The following is a 17,151-nucleotide window of genomic DNA, read 5'->3' as shown; positions in this document are numbered from 1 at the left end:
TTGTGGTAGGTTAAATACTCTCCCGGTCACTGTCCTGAGCCATGCCGAATGATTGACAGGTGGTCTCCAACGTCCCACATGCCACGTGTCACCTCCAAGCCATGTGTCTAGGACAGCCCAGGGTTCTCTTCCCCGTGGCTTACCCACCCAACAGCTCCCAGGGGCTTCAAGCGCAGTCGAGTCTCCTTCTTCCCTGCAGCTGTGTTCCGGGCACTGCCCGCAGCCCCTGAATCAAGGAGCCCTGAAGCACGCTTCCTACGGGGAGCACACGGTTAGGGCTCCTTTGAGCCTCCGGTCACAGACTTTTGTCAACCGATGAACACAGAATCTTGTTTTACATGGGTTTCTGTATAAAGATGCCTTATTTCATATATGCTGTGGATTCATGCCCACGGAGCCTACAGCAACGGCGCTGTGACTCACGTCGGAACAAAGCTTCCCTGAAACACGGACTTTCTCCCTGAGACACAGCACAGCCTGGGGCGCCGGGAAACGCTGGCCAGCTCCGTGGCGCCAGGCGTGGGGGCGAAGCAGCAACACCATCGTGCGTGACCGTGGGTGTCAGTCAGGCCCCTCTAATTTTCTGCCACATTGTGCGTGTCTGCCAACCACAACAAGGGATTTGGGGGTCACACATACAGTTTAGGGAGCAGGTGGATTTGTCAATACGGACTCCATGAAAAATGAGAACTATCTTTCTAACCCCTTTGAATGTAAAATTCTCTGTCATCTAGCCCTCACTCACACACCAGCTCCACCTCTCTCCTCATCAACACTGGCCGTGACAAACGGTCCGCAGTTTCGCAAGCAGACAGTGCTCTTTCACCTGTAATGGTTCCTGTGGACCACGTGTGTCCTCACTACCCTCCTGGGACCCCCTGCAGTTCTCACAGTCCCCATCGCTGTCTGTCACAGTGTCCCGGGGCACTGGGCGATGCTCCGATAATAACAGTAATAGTAACTGTCCCATCATCATAGCACCTAAATCCACAGTCTGCTAACCATATGCCTGGTGCTAGTCTGTATGATTTACAAGTATCTACTAATTTAATCCACACAACCAACCTATGGGTAGAGATAACCGCTAGGCTCCACTTTAAAGATAAGAAAACAGACACCAAAATGTCAGGTAACTTGCCCAAGTCCCTCAGCCTGTGAGTGGGAGAGTCAGGAATCAACCCCAGGCGACCTGAATCCGGGGCTCAAGGTCACCCTCTCATAGTGACTGTTGAATTCTAGCAACATTTAGACTAACGTGCTTCCTTCTGCTGTATGGGAACAAGGACAGGATATCCCAGAGATGGAGGAAGCGATTTATAAATATACATCTCTTGTCATTCCCTGCCATCTGTATTTGAGAAAAAATATATTAAAATGACACCAAGCACTGCATTTGTAATTATATATAATTATACTTGAGTAACTATGCATAATTACCTCCTGGTACCCAAGAAGGCAGAAAAAATCTTCTAAAAATCTGAACATGAATCATTAAAAAATTTTTTTCTTTGTATTTTCTGGTGCTTTGATACCATGAGTCCTTGCTGACTTTGGAGGGACTTCCCTTCCCAGGGTCAGCTAAATCCTTAGGGATAGAAGGGCACCTTTCTTATGCAAACCGACCAGTCCAGATTCCACATCCCAACCCACACCTGAACCAGCCTTTTGCACTCTGGGCCACTACTGCCCTGCCCTGCCCTGTCCACCCCTGGGCCAGGGACCAGAAAACCAGGGATAGCACCCAAGCCCTGGAGCCCGTGAATTAGCCCAAGTAGACAATCCTAAGCTCCAGTGCCTCCCCATGTGGGCTCTGTGTTGGGGACCAGCTTCCCACCCTGGGAGTCATCTCCAGGCCAGGGGCTGGCCTCCTAATATCTGAATACAATTTTTAGCAAAAAAGTATTTTTTTATTTAAAGTATGTACATTTGTTAGACATAATGCCATTGCACACGTAACAGACTACAGTTTAGTGTAAACATAACTTCTACAAGCAGCAGATTTTGGAAAAACCAAAAAATCCATGAGACTCTCTTAATTGCAATATTCACCTCACTTCAGTGGTCTAGCACCAAACCCGCAACATCTCTGAGGTACCTGAACAGACATCTCCCTTTGGATGTGTGTCCAGTACAGCGGACGGAGGTAAAATTCACGAATAGACAAGCTATTCATTCAACATCAGGAGAGGTGAATCCTACTGGAACGCCAGTCGAGAACACAGGTCTTCCCAGAGTACAGAATGTCTTGATCATTGTAACCAACAGGATATAATCTGAATATAGGCATTTCCTATTTTTAAAATACACTCATTCTAAAAATGAGAATCTGCCTTCTATCACCTTGAGGAATACATGCACATTTCCTTCAGAGTTCCAGTAAAAGGAGTGTTAATATCCCAGACAACTGTAACCCCTCCCCGCACCGGGGGACCAACCACGCACATCCGTGATGAAACTAGAGTCATAAACCGAGAGATCCTAGGAGATTAAGCAGCTTTGTTTTAAAAGGCAAGTGCTTTTCTGCGTTCTGACTCACCACACGAGCGCTGAGCCACATTAGGCTGAGACTTCCGAGTTATTTCATCAGAAACTCCTGCTCCCTTGGGGTGCTGTGCTGAGAGGGAAGGCTGCCTTCTCCAAGGTGTTGTGCGTTCTGATCGCCTAACAGACTGTTTTCCTTGCCTTGTGGGAGCGACAGCCTCTTCTGGCTCAGAAAACTTAAAAGCTGCCTGTGCTCTCCATGACCTGTGCCCTCCAAAAAGCGAGGGAGGGAAGGGCCATTTGCTGGGTGCACCCCCACTCCAGCGGTGGTGCCCGTGGCTGACAGATGGTCTGGCAGGGCCTCCAACAACCTGCCTGCCCAGCATCACGTGTGGGGAAACTGAGGCCCGAACAGGCTGAATCACACTGGCCCATTGGCCCATGGCTTGTAAGTAGGAAAGACAGAATTAAAATCTAGGCCCACGCCCCCATGGCATGGGGGCCAGGCTGGTTGGAGTGTCATCCCATACACCCATAGGTCGCAGGATCGATTTCCGGTCAGGGCACATGCCCAGGTTGCAGGTTCGATCCCCAGTCAGGACACATGCAGGAAGCGACCAACTGATGTTCCCTCTCTCACACGGATGTTTTTCTTTCTCTCTCTCTCTCCTTCTTTCTCTATCTCAAATCAATAAACATATCCTCCTGGGAGGATTTAAAAAAAAATTCTAAGCCTACTCAACTCCCCAAACTTGTCATGTGAACACACTCCCTGGGCCTCCTTGGGAGATGTAGAGAGAGAAACAGCAACCGTCATCCTATAAACTGAACTTTTCTTGAAACGGAGCCCCAAGAGTATCCAAATCTCAGACTGCTCCCGAAGGAGTTAACGGGGAGGGGCGCAGTGAAGAGGGAACAGGCAGGCCCTTCTGTCCTGCCCCAGGAGGGTCCCCAGCACGGGAGGAACTCGCCAGCCCCGCGGCGCGTTCGCACGGCGGCCTCCAGAGGGCGCAGGGGGCGCGCGGAGGCTCCTCCGTGTGCCCGCGCGCGGGGGTTGAACGGAGCGCGCCTCCGCTGTCAGAGCTGCGGGCCCTGGAAGTCACTCCTCACTCCCCTGTCCCAGGCCTCAGCGCTCCCACGGGGAAGACGTGGCCCGGGACAGGTTTCAGGGGAAGGACTAAAACTGAAACTGGAAAATGAACCACAGAAAAAATAAGGGAAGCCAACACGCTCGTTTGGTCATTCTCTGTCCAAGGTCTTTGCTTTTCCTGAAATGACCTTTGGAGGCTGCCTAAGTGGCAAAAGCCTTCAAAGGACATCGAATTAACTTTTTTTTTTTTTTTAAAGCATTGTTCTTCATAAAGTACTCACGAAACTGAACGTCCAGTGGACAATGAAAGTAAGATGGATAAACACGAAATTGTAGGGAAATTAACAATCGTGTGAAGACACAAGGAGCTGGCTACACTGAGAAAAATCACGTTGACTTTGCCTCCTGGTACTCTGGTGATAATGAAAAGGGGTGCTTCCTACCTCCACCCCCGTTATGAACGCTTTCTCAGAGACCCGTAACGATCCGAGCACCCGTAATAACCCGAGTCCCTCTTTCTCACACACATGGCCCCGAAAAAACGACTAGGACCTGGGGCGGAGGCACGAGGAGTTCTGGGCCAGGAAGCAGGTGTAAAGAGCTAGAATTCTGCATTTTCCACATGGTTCAAACACACCGGAGATGCAGGCTATGGCTGAAGGAAGAAGATGAAATAGCAATACCCAGGCATACCCCACACCCGGACATTCAGAACAATCAGGAGCTTTTGGAATGCACGTGCCCTGGATTTAAGGGTGAGAAAGACTGCGTGAGTCTGGGAAGCTTTCCTGTACTTGGATGCACTCTGCTCAACACACAAAAGTGAAACTTGGAAGGAACAGGGGGTGAGGTAGAAGGGGCGCCCTACCTGCCTTCCCTGGGCTAAAGCCCTGGAAAGCGGGCTCTGCCCACACACAGGTGGGTGAAAGCCGGGCCAGGGCCACCCACATGCCCCTCGATCATCGACACACACCCAGCACAGGAAACTCTCACCTGGCCCACCAGTCATAAAACTGTTGGCTACAACTTAAAATAACAGATGCAACTAGGAGACCAAATGAAATGTCAGAGTTAAAATATAGGATATGGGGGAATAAAAATGATAGGATAAATATGTCTGCAAAGCAAGTTATAGAGCTGAATGCAGTGTTTGAAAAGGATTCTTACTGAAAAAGACATGCTAAGAGGACCACTGTAAAAACAATAACTCAGATTGTTAGTTCTTTAAAGTGTAACGGACATTTTTGGAGAGTTTCAAAACCATAATCACTCTGATCCGCTGCTCATTAAGATGGAAAATCCTCAAAGCAATCTGGTAATATTCAAAGCCCTAAAAACATATACCGTAAAAATGATAGCTCCATAAACGTACCCTAATATCATGAACGTGGACCCGTATAAATGCACAGCATAGATGTTAACAGATCTCATTGCAGTTTCAAAATGTTGAAACTCTCAGAAAAAGGGCTTTTGGTTAAATAAACTAGAGTCCATTCAAATAATGAAAAACTCCTCAGTAACGAAAAACAGTGCATGTTCAGTGATATGGAGACATTTTCAAAGACAGTTCCCATGAAAAACAAGGTTTCCCAAATAACACATAAAGCATGATATCAATGTGTATAAATATTAATATTTGGATGTGTGTATTCAAGGAAATAGTATTTGCAATAAAAAAATAATGCCTGGTGATTTATAATCATCAAAGGCCAAATCTCATGTTTTGGTCCACGATAGAGGTTAAAATGGAAACCCAACTTCACATCTGCGGAATCTGGGCTTAATCAGCCCAAAGGTTACGCAGAAACGTGGCGGTGGTAAAGGCAAGAATGGAACGGATGTCTATTCAGGACAAGCTGTGGTCTGACTCGTGAACTGAGAAAGAAAACCTTGGAGACATCTTAGCGTTCGCAGAGAGACAAAACTTTTAGGAACATGTCTACTGCATACATCTCATCGTGGATGAATTTCAGGAGACTCTCAACTCGGTTTTGACATGCAGTCGATGTGTGTAAGTTATCCAATTTCTAACCCAGTGATCTGATCCATCTACTGCATTCCAAACAGAACCTTAAGCATCTCGTGAAGTAGACTGAATCCCGTCTAGATGCCTCCGGGCTAACTTCTCTTGGTTACACTTAATCAGAGCTGAATAAACAAACCCGGTATTAGTCACACTTGTGCAAGTTATTCCATTTCACTGCGGCCAGAAGAGATTTCCATGTGATCCTGTTTAGACCAGCTAAGCATCTGGAAAATGTGAAAATGATTCTGTAAGGTACAAGTGGACCACACGCTCCGACAAGCCGCCGGTTATGTGGCTGAGCTCAGTCCCGCGGTGCTGGAAGGACAGAGGTCACTGGGAGTGGCTTACTTACAATGAAGCCGAGTTTCTTGTAATCCCGGGTGTACATGGATTTGCGCTTCTCCATGCTGCCGCTGCTGGCATTTGGTTCAGACTCTGCATCAAAAGCGATTCTTCGAAGTTCAAATATGATGTCCCTCTGAGCCTGTGGGTGTTGGGGAGAAAAGAGAAGAGGAGAGGTACTTTCATCATGCGGCATTACCTACACTCCCTGTCTGCCCGGGCTGTACTTGAGTCACTGCATTCAGGAGAAAAAAAATAGTTAAAAGACACCCAATGTTGAGTTTGGGCTCTGCTCACTGGCTCTCAACCTGCCACTAGTCCCCCTGGTCAACCCTGGCTTTATTCCACAATTGTCCTCATGGCCAAGTCATTTGGAATACTTATGTCAGTCGTCTGAAGCTCTTAAAGGAGCCCCAAATATGATGGAAGGCTTGGGACTGGAGAGAGCCAAGTTCAAGAACCTGGGGCCAATAACTGTTAGAAACACAGTGGGAGGCACGCAGTGTTTATGAACAGTATTCAGGTGATGAGGGATCCCTAAGAAATGCCTTCATAGCAACAAAGCCTCACAAATGGTTCCCATGGTAGATTTTATGTATATTTTACCACAATAAAAAAGACACTTTAAATAAATACAAGGAAGGGTTTCCAAATGGGAGGGCTGTTCCCGTTAAGATGCATCACCTTTCTTCACTAGAAGTGGCAGGGTGACAATTTTTCAGGGATGATTGCCCTTGGCCTCGCCAGAAGTCTGGGGCACACGATGTGGCCTCTCCAAGCCTCTCCGTTACTCCTAATCGCATGGCCTCGCGCCACGAAGGAAGCGCCACAGTGGTTACACACGTCACGTGTGCGGAGCACAGCTGTGATCCATCAGGCCCTCACGTGCCAATACGGAGTGCCTTCCTTTCCAAAGCTGCAGTGCTGCTGAAGCTGAAAATGTGCAACAGCAGGGCTCCCAGCTGTTTCCTCTCACTCCGTCCTCACACACTCAAGCTCCCCAAGGCCTTTGGGATGGAGACATAGGCTTTTGTGCGCAACAACCAGAGACCCAGAGAGAATGACAGCAAATAGCCCACCGACACTGATGCAAGCCCAGAAATCGGGTACGACCTGGGGCCCCCACCTTTGCAGAATGGAAATCACTTCCTCGACCTCCAGAATCAGTTCACACAGAGCGACTACTTGGCCCCGGTTGTCTGGGAACTTGACCAAAATTATTACCATTGAGGGTACCGGGCCAAAGGCCAAGGTCAATGGCCACGGGATGTGAAGCTTTCTTATCCAATGCAGAAGGAGTACACATTTTTGATGTGTAATGAAATAAACTGCTCATCTTATTTTCTGATCCCAGATTCACCGAAATTTTAAATCTGAGATGATAACAAATCAATAATATCGTCCTCTAAAATCGCCTGGTTTCAGAGTAGCCCAAGAAAAGACCTTTAATGACATATCCTCACCTTCCTGTGCCTTTAATGCCAACTAATGAGCGCTCACCTGGTCCTGGGGGTCCATCTTGGTCATCATCCTGTCCTCCAGGAGGTTAAAGGTGAGCACCTGCAGCACGTACAGCTGATGTGCCATTTCATTGTTGATGGCCCGCTGAGCTCGGATGACGTGCTGGGGAGACGGTTCACAAATGAAATGTTTTGTAAAAAAGGGAGAAAGGAAAAGCCAACAGAAGTGAACCCGCATCGTTACGCCAAGGAGACTCTCGGAAGTCTTCCCTGGGAGGCCCGGGGAGGCGGGCTGGTGGGAGCACGCTTCAGAAGAAAGGTGGGGACACAAACGAGCCTGGACCTCGCCTTTGTATTCCAGGGCCCAGTGAGGTTCCTCGATCTTTAGGCCAGAAACCAGGAAGAGACCTACTGTGTGCCAGGGGAGTTTAACACGGGGATGAGGGAAATGCCCTGGTGGCTTCGGCCCTAGAAGCTGGAGAGAACCTTGTAGAGAGCTAAGCGTCCCTTGCACACGGCAGAGGACTCATGCATGATTCATTGTAAGCATGTTTGCCATCATGTCACTCTACAGCTGTTCCTGGCAGGTGATCCCCCTTCTCAATGGGGACAAGTTTCAGAGGCAACACACACAAGCAAAGTACCTCTCAGACGTGTGGTTGATTCCCTGTGGGAACTACAGGGAGACCGCCCCTGCCACCACAATGTGGTGAATGATTCACAGCCATTGCTTCACTCACCTGTTAACAACTAAGTGAAAAAGTAAAGGGAGCACGTATAAAGGGACTGGGAGGGGACTAGATAGGTGAGCCTTTGCTCCCCCTCCCCCCAGAGCTGGGCCTAACATACACCCTCTGGCAGAGACCAGGCTTGTGCCTGCAACATGACTGGTCACCGTGGGGAAACAACCGTTGACGTCAGTTGTTGTGAATATGCTAGACCCAACCACGTTCTGCTGTCTGAAAGGACGTTCTCTAGGTACCCCCAACCTGGAAAGCCCTTGAACTCCACACCCTGGCTGTGAGCACCATTTTGAAATAGGCAATTAAAGACGGTGGGGAGAGAAGAATGGGGAACAGAAGGAAGTCACAGAACCAAAATTATGGAGGTTGAGGGGGCGGGAAGCTAGGCAACGGTATGGGAGGGTGGATCAAACCCCATATCCTTCAGTCTCTAGAACAGAATGTTTATTCATAGGATACATTCAGTATCCAAAGTTTATGGGTGTTGACATTTAAGTCTTTAATCCTTTTTGAGTTTCTTCTGCATATGGTGTAAGAAGGTGGCCTCATGTTACCATTTGTGACAGCGTGGATGGACCCAGAGGGTATTGTGCTGAGTGAAATAAGTCAGAGAACGATGAACACCACATGATTCCACTTACATGTGGAATCTAAGAAACTAACACACAAAATAGAAACACTCACAGACACAGAGAGAGAACTGATGTGAGGGCCAGAAAGGAGGGAAATTGGGAGGATGGGTAACCAAGGTGAGAGGAGAAAGAAGTACAAATTGGTAATTACAAAATAGTCATGGGAATATAGTCAATAATTCTGTAATAATTTTGTACAGTGCCAGTTGGGTATCAGAAATATCAGGGGATCACTTTGTCAGGTATACGACTGTCCAACTACTATGCTCTATGCCTGAAACCAATACAAAATGACATGGAACATGACCTATAATTGAAAAAAAAAAAAAAAAAAGACTAAGTATATGGGCGCTAATGTATACAGATATCTACTTTAGTGGCAGCTCCGAAGTGTCTGCATCACGAGTTCTTGCCAGAGAACACCAACCTTGAACCTTCGGCTTCAAAGTCGCATAGAAGACGTCCCACTGAAGCAGGCTGATCCTCGGGCAGTGGAGGGTACGGTGGCCCCACCCACCCCATCTCTGGGCGTTCTCACTCCACTACCACACCGAGCTAATGTCAACAGGCTGAGTGAGACCCTCAGTCCCCATTGCTAGTCCTTCCTCTTCCTCGGGCCTCCCCCTACACAAACACCTTCCCCGGGCCATGCCTCAATATTGTAGCTCCCACTTGTATTGAGAACCAGTATAAAAAATAACCATATTAGGAAACCTTCTGCAATTTTGACTAAACCATTCTTGGACCTAGAATCTCCTCCAGTGCTCTACCAAAATCCAGTTTGGATTTCAGGGTGGAAAAATATGTCATCCTCCAAGAACCGGGGTACCTCTTTTGTCAAACAATGAAAATTACACTCATATGGTTTCTCTTTATCCTAGACGGCCAGAAAGTTTAAAATCAAACCTGATGACAAATTGTGGTTATTACGATGGCTTTGGGTTCTAGAATGTTTATTTTGTTTGCCCTCATAAGGTTTTTAATTCTTAATGGCCTCACTGTATCGGAATGCGTGCGCGCGTGGGCTTGCAAAACTCTTAATTTGGAATCAATCACACGTGCTTCTTTCAGCCTTTAGTTGAAAGTCAAGTAGCAGATAAGGTCCTAGGAATTCTTGTTACTTCATTTATTTTCAAACATTCGCAACCTTCTTTCCCCCGAGGTTTCTGGCCACGTTGGCCCTGCAGTGGTGAGTGGTTTCGATGTATGCCTTTCCTTTTTCTTATAAAGAGGCCCAGGAAAATGATGGTAAAATGTCAGGACTTCTCTAAGCGTCTGATATGGTTCCGGCTAACTCTCTCGTTAAAAGCAATACCAGCTCAAACGCGTCCATGTTTTAAGTCACGGAGCCCCCGAGTTCCTGAAATGTAACTTTTAGAGAAGCTAAAGCCACGGTGAGTATACTAAACCTACCCCACGGAGAGATTTCCAAGCCTTCCTGCCAAAAGTCTTCCTCTCTAGAGCAGGGTCGGAGATGCCTCCCTCCACCCAGAGGAGGCCATTGCTGAGGGGAAGGCTGGTTTATTCCAATTCCAAAAGCACACTGTTTCCTGCTTTCCAGTTCCTACTGTTTCACCCCAGAAGCCAGGCCCAGAACAAACCACGAACTGAAGCCAAAACAGGAGAGAAATACACAAATGCACCAGACCACGCCTCCCCAACCACGCGGACACAGCACGTGGGTACTCACTGTTAGGATGATGGACCGCAGCTGCTTCTGAGCCAAAATGTTCGCCATCTCCTGTTGAAGGAAAACACCCCCCCACGCATAAAGGCTGAGGTTAGAAAGGTCCATTTCAACACGGTCCAAGATGATTTGATCCTGGGGTGCACTTCATAACTGAATATCAGCAGTATTTCTTATGAAAGAATGGACTCAAATAGGCCGTGGTCTTGAAATTACTTTTTGAACGTTCTGTTTAGAGAACAAAGCCATCTCCAAAAGCAAAGACAACATCTGGCACCTGCCATCGATCTTTCTTTCTCTCTTTTTCTTGCTAAGTCTTTCCACTGTCATCTCAATCTGTGCAAAACCGAAGAGCCATCAGTCCACAGGCCAGGACTCAAAAGTCGTCTATGCACGTGAGCGGAGTGGCTGGCGTGCTAGCAAAGGACAAACATCTGGGCAGATGCCCCGCTCTCGTCAGCCCTCACTTCTGCAAGCCGTGCCTGGTGCTTTGGCACAGAGATGTGGGGATGCGTTTATTACAGGAAATGATTCACAGATGCCCTTTCTAAATATTAACGAATGGACACCAAGGGAAAATTAAACGGTTGAATACAATCTGGTTGCAAACATTCAAAACAAAAAAATACTGCTCATATTCAGGAAGACACTTGAATGTGGCGTTCTTTCTGGGGGTGTCACATTTTCGGTCTTGCTACTCTTACTGAGTAGAGAAGGTACTAAACGATGATTCAAAAACATAACCACAAATTTGATCAAGGTTAAAACCAACTTGTGGAAAGCAAGGAGAACCCAGACCATGGGGAGGAAGTACGAGGGCACAGGCAGGGCAGGCAGGGTCAGGAGGAGAGCTCAGGGCCGGCTTAGTGTCGACGAAGGGGACGTGGGGACTTACAGTCAGAGGACAATCAAGGATGTCAACACTGCTGTCTACACCAACCTAACAGCGTCACCGCCACCACAGAAAGGAAAGCAAGCAGGAGAGAAGAAGGGATGGAAATTCAGAGGACTCTGTTAGAGGTTACAGCTTTATTTAGTGCCCCTGCCGACCCACTGCACTGAAGAGGATAGTGTATAAATACTGGGAGGTGTTTCGAAAAGGCTGGACGCATGAAAGTCCAAATCTAACACTCAGTCCTCTTTCAATGTCTTGAAAACAAGGACACGCTCAGAAACAGATTCATGGCAACACCCTCAGGATCCTGCCCTTCCACATGCATAGAAAATAGTGCTTTCTTCCGATGGAAATTAAAAGGTCCATTTTTTTTCTTAGACCAGATGAAGAAAGACCCCAGGAGTTCTATAGTGCTTTTAATTACTCTCCTTCATAAAAATAAAAGTACTGCCACACAAACCAACCAACAACAATATTCTCTGTGTTTATTCTAGCTCATTGATTTATACAATTTTAAAATAAGTTAGAAGAGACCATAGTTTTTCAACTCCCGGAGCTACGGTCGTCATTATCTGTTTACATTATTTGTCTCCTGCATAACACAAGGGCACCTCAAGGACACAGTGTGTCCTTTTCATCTTCGCGTTCCAAGCCCAGAGCTCAGGGTCAGCACAGGGCCGACAATGAATGTGTAGTAAAAGGATGAATAAGTATTTTCCACTACCCTCCTTTAGAAACATGAGTTTCGTCGGCGAGGAAAAAAAATCCTCGTCCGCATCATGCACTCCTTGGTCCAATATCAGGGAGCTGTTCAAACAAACAGTTCCATGGAGAATATTTTACACTGTTAAGATGATATCAAGGTATAGATAGATATAAATATGGATATAGATATATTTTTATTTTAAATACTAGTGATTTATTTAAATATTAATTTTATTTAATTATCTCAACTGACAAATTGCAAACAACTTGCAGAAATGATATGCAATAAAAAATTTCTACTCTGTAAAACATGTTTTATGGATATAAAGACTACAGGATTTAATATCTGGCAGGTAAAAGAATTACAGAACTTAATAGCAATAAATATTGACTTTTTAAAAATAATTTGTTTTCAAAGTTCTGTCAAACCGAAGTTAACTTAAATCTGGATATAGATATATTGACATGGGAGGATGTCCGCAAAGTCTTGTTTCGTGTTAAAAGCAGGCGAAGTAAGTACACCAGGGCATGCGGGGCGGGCGCGTCCGGGGAAGCAGCGGTGCGCGCGGCGGAGTCTGCGCGGCGAAAGCAGGCGGCCCCGCCCCGGCCGCCCAGGGCAGCGGGCAGGGGCAGCGGGCAGGGGCAGCGGGCAGGGGCAGCGGACGGGGCAGCGGGCAGGGGCTGCGGGCAGGGGCAGCGGGCAGGGGCTGCGGGCAGGGGCAGCGGGCAGGGGCAGCGGGCAGGTGCTGCGGGCAGGTGCTGCGGGCAGGGGCAGCGGGCAGGGGCAGCGGGCAGGGGCAGCGGGCAGGTGCTGCGGGCAGGGGCAGCGGGCAGGTGCAGCAGGCAGGGGCAGCGGGCAGGGGCAGCGGGCAGGGGCAGTGGGCAGGGGCAGGGGCAGAAGGCAGGGGCTGCGGGCAGGTGCTGCGGGCAGGGGCAGGGGCAGAAGGCAGGGGCTGCGGGCAGGTGCAGCGGGCAGGTGCTGAGGGCAGGGGCTGCGGGCAGGGGCAGTGGGCAGGGGCAGCGGGCAGGGGCAGCGGACGGGGCAGCGGGCAGGTGCAGCGGGCAGGTGCTGAGGGCAGGTGCTGAGGGCAGGGGCTGCGGGCAGGGGCAGTGGGCAGGGGCAGCGGGCAGGGGCAGCGGGCAGGTGCTGAGGGCAGGTGCTGAGGGCAGGGGCTGCGGGCAGGTGCAGCGGGCAGGGGCTGCGGGCAGGGGCAGCGGGCAGGTGCTGAGGGCAGGTGCTGAGGGCAGGTGCAGCGGGCAGGGGCTGCGGGCAGGGGCTGCGGGCAGGGGCTGCGGGCAGGTGCAGCGGGCAGGTGCTGAGGGCAGGTGCTGCGGGCAGGGGCTGCGGGCAGGGGCAGCGGGCAGGGGCTGCGGGCAGGGGCAGCGGGCAGGGGCAGCGGGCAGGGGCAGTGGGCAGTGGGCAGGGGCAGTGGGCAGGGGCAGCGGGCAGGGGCAGCGGGCAGCGGGCAGGGGCAGGGGCAGTGGGCAGGGGCAGTGGGCAGGGGCAGCGGGCAGCGGGCAGGGGCAGGGGCAGTGGGCAGGGGCAGTGGGCAGGGGCAGCGGGCAGGGGCAGCGGGCAGGTGCAGCGGGCAGGGGCAGGGGCAGGGGCAGCGGGCAGGGGCAGTGGGCAGGGGCAGCGGGCAGGGGCAGCGGGCAGGTGCTGCGGGCAGGTGCTGCGGGCAGGTGCTGCGGGCAGGGGCAGCGGGCAGGGGCTGCGGGCAGGGGCAGCGGGCAGGGGCTGCGGGCAGGGGCAGCGGCTCTCCCGCTGGGGCTCCATCAGAGGCACCTGTAAAACGTCCCCCTTGGGAATCTGTATTTTCCTGACTTTTCTACCAAATCTTTTCACCAAAAAGTTTTTTTTTAATTATGCCAATCAAAACCGTAAATATCTGTAGAGAAATTTGGAAGGGATTTCGCCAACATGTTTGCCATGAAAATCGTAAGATGAATAATGGCAAGTAGCTTAAGAAAAAGGATCCTTATCACTGTTTTTATTGCAAAGACTAAATTAGTCATATAATACTCAAGATTTTCTGCTGGATTATGGCCCTTTCTCTTAGTTCAGCTATTTTCTTAAGTGGTTTAATATTGTTAGACTGCCCTTTGTGATGTATTATTATTATTATTATTATTATTGCAATATATGACCAAATTGTGTCATCTCAGTCCCATAGTGCCTAATTTTCAAAAAAACTTTGATTCACAAAATCAAAAGCTAATGTTACATTGGTAGTCCATTATATTTTCACTGGTCAGTTAGACTGGCATCTGACTTCCCGTTTGCCCCACTGCCATACGGTTCCAGTCCAGCAGATGAACAATAGTTCCGATGTACAGGAAGATACAAAGTACATGCATCTTACTCTTGTCCAGATGCAGAGACCCAAGTGAAACCATAGTGCTTGGGGTGGCCATGGGCTCTCATTGCCTCTAGTCCAGCCTCTTCTTCCACCCGGGGGGCTTGGCGGGGGGATGTCCCAGAGGTCAGGCCAGAGCACAGCCTCCCACCCCATCTCCATGCGTCTGCATACAGGTGGTCTGACCAGCCATCCTTGGCCTGGCCAGCAGGAGGCTCCAGCTTCCCAATGACGATGCAGGCTTGAGCATGTGAGGGCCGCCTGGTCACTGGCTGGGCTGCTAGGAGTTATCATGAGCTTGGTGTTTAGATACAAATATAAAGAAGCAGCCCCCCAATGACCTGCAGTGCCACCCCAATAGTGACGGGCAGGCACCTCCAGGCTCCAGCCAACACCAAGCCTAATGAACAGGAAAGTCCAAAGTCACTCTCCTCACTGTGCAAATGTAGCCCCTGGAAGAAGCACATGACCCTGAATGAAGAACAATCCAGATACCCTCATATTTAATCCCTGAGGGTTAAAAACTGTGACAGTGAAAAACTAAAATTTCAAAAACAGAATACCTGACACAGTGTTCAGTTGATACGAGCTTTCTAAATTCTTCTAAAACACCTTACTGGCAACTGTCCTAGAGTTCCCCAGCACACTTCTTGATCGCTGAGAAAACCTCCTATTATTTCCACCCCATTTTTACAGGAAGTGAACTGTGACCATGGTAACACAGTATTTTACACAGATGTGAAAAAACATGCATGGATTTTGAGATAGGAGCTAACCTTCAAGGCAAAAACTCCACTGCCCCCACAGCCCCCTCTATACCGATACGTAGTGGAAGAAAAAGCACAGGTCTACAGACAAAGGAGCATCTCAAAGCACAGGGTTCACAAGGGCGCATTCAGAGGAGGGGAATGAGTCACCCAGCGCTCCCAGCCACGCCCACACATGGGCAGCAGAAGTATCACCGAGCAAAGAGCCCCTCGGACACCTTTCACCCGGTGGCAGCAACCTGCATGTTCCACGCCCCACGTCCCTGGGCCAAGCTGACACCCCTCAGGGTCTCAGTTTTCTCATGAGAGAAGTGGGACACCACCTTCCTTGTCATTCGGTGAACGACAAGATCACAGGGCCTTCTACCTCTGCTTTCCCCAGAGCACGGGGAGCTGTCGCTGCTTCATGTCTGGGCGCTCCCACACTGCCTTCATGTGAGGAAAGGGCCCTGCTGCTGGAACATTCTAGCATTCTTCCTCACACAAGGGCTGCCCCCCTCCACCTGCTTCCCACTGGATGCGGGAATGATCCCGGGCTGGCCAGCCACACCGCAGAGCAGCAGGGGGCCCAGCCAGTCCCCAGGAGGGGCAGGAGAGGGCTCTTTCTGCACTAGAACTTGCCATTCCTGGGCACGGTCTTAAGACAAAAGAAGTGCAACCTACCTGCCTCCTCTCGTCAGGGGCCTTCAGGAAAAGTGCATTAATCACTGCAATGGTGTAGGTTTGGATTTCTTGATCTGTCCTGTAAAGACACAGGAAATACAGAAAGTCAGAATAAGCTATCCCTGAGTCGGACCATGATCAAGTTCATGATCACCCCCCCTCCTACACACACACACACACACACACACACACACATTGCCGGCCAAAAAGAAAAGTGAGAGAGAGAGGCAGGGCCTAGAAAACGCAGTTGGTACTAAGAATGCATTTCAACTACCACAAGGCTGGAAACACAGTGTGTGTGTTTTGGGGGGCAGGGGGTTGGACGGTTCCCATTGCTAGCCAGACAACACACTGCACAGTGGGAATCACACAGAAAGTTCAGGTGGGCAGCTGGCTCTCTCCCCCTTCTTCTCTGTTACAATTAGCAGCATGAACTCAGCGGACGAAACGTGTGTGTGTGTGTGTGTGTGTGTGTGGTGTTCTGTCTAATGCACAAGTATATCTGGGAGTAGACTTGGGGGTCCCCAGGGCTTATTATAAAGGAAACAGCTTTGTCTCCATGGCAACGGTATTACATATTCTAAAAATCTATTTCCAAATAGAAACTTTTCTAATGACAAGAAGATCTGATTTTTATGTTTAGAAATGTGTTTTCCGCCAGAATGGAATCAGAAATCCCACACGAAGCCCCGATCTAATGGAAGCCACATGGCAAAGAGTAAACAAGGGAACCCAGGCGTGAACAAAGAGCAGCCAGAGTCCACAGCAAGAGACAGTTTCGGGAGAGGCGGAGAAGGAGGGAGTTCAAGACCCAGTGCCCTGGAGGCTAGCCGCGTGGCCGGGGACACGTTCACGGGGTGTCCCTAAGACACAATTTCCTCGTCTGAAAGACCAGGTAAGAACACACTTATTTCAAGAGGTTGCTTTTAGAATAAAATGAGGTTACGGACATAAAATCCTCAGCACCGTGCTCGGCAAACAAGAAACCCTTCACTTGGGCGAAGTCCGCTGTGGAGGCACGAGCATGCCCCCAAGACGCAGAGGACATCGATTGTAAAGATCGTACACCTGGCACTCAGGGATCTGTGAGACGGCTGTTATTTCCAGACAAGTTTCACACAGAATCCTCGTTCCTTAGCTTGTGTGACTTAAAACGTCACATTGTGGTCACCGTCCTCCCTCCACATGCAGGAAACATCAAAATACATTTGGTTGGTCCCTATTCTAACATGACAGATAACCTTTCCGTATATTGAGGACTACTGAATCTCTGCCCTGCGTCCCCACCGCCCCAGACGATCTG

At 49.5% G+C, this 17,151-nt stretch overlaps 1 protein-coding gene across 1 annotated transcript in view; it reads right to left on the bottom strand.

Annotated features, from left to right (window-relative positions):
* ELMO1 (engulfment and cell motility 1) overlaps positions 1–17,151 on the bottom strand; it is a 341,907-nt gene that overhangs the window by 240,332 nt on the left and 84,424 nt on the right. Inside the window, exons 10-14 of the mRNA XM_090287018.1 lie at positions 15,849–15,927; positions 11,357–11,401; positions 10,465–10,515; positions 7,440–7,562; positions 5,950–6,081 (exon numbers count right to left, since the gene is read on the bottom strand). Of these exons, the coding sequence (XP_090143144.1) occupies positions 5,950–6,081; positions 7,440–7,562; positions 10,465–10,515; positions 11,357–11,401; positions 15,849–15,927 (430 nt within the window). The remainder of the gene's footprint in view (positions 1–5,949; positions 6,082–7,439; positions 7,563–10,464; positions 10,516–11,356; positions 11,402–15,848; positions 15,928–17,151) is intronic.

This window comes from Furipterus horrens, unplaced genomic scaffold (assembly GCF_987537825.1).
Source record: "Furipterus horrens unplaced genomic scaffold, mFurHor1.1.pri manual_scaffold_9, whole genome shotgun sequence".
In the NCBI taxonomy this organism is placed as follows: domain Eukaryota; kingdom Metazoa; phylum Chordata; class Mammalia; order Chiroptera; family Furipteridae; genus Furipterus; species Furipterus horrens.
This window is presented reverse-complemented; position numbering and strand designations above follow the sequence as displayed.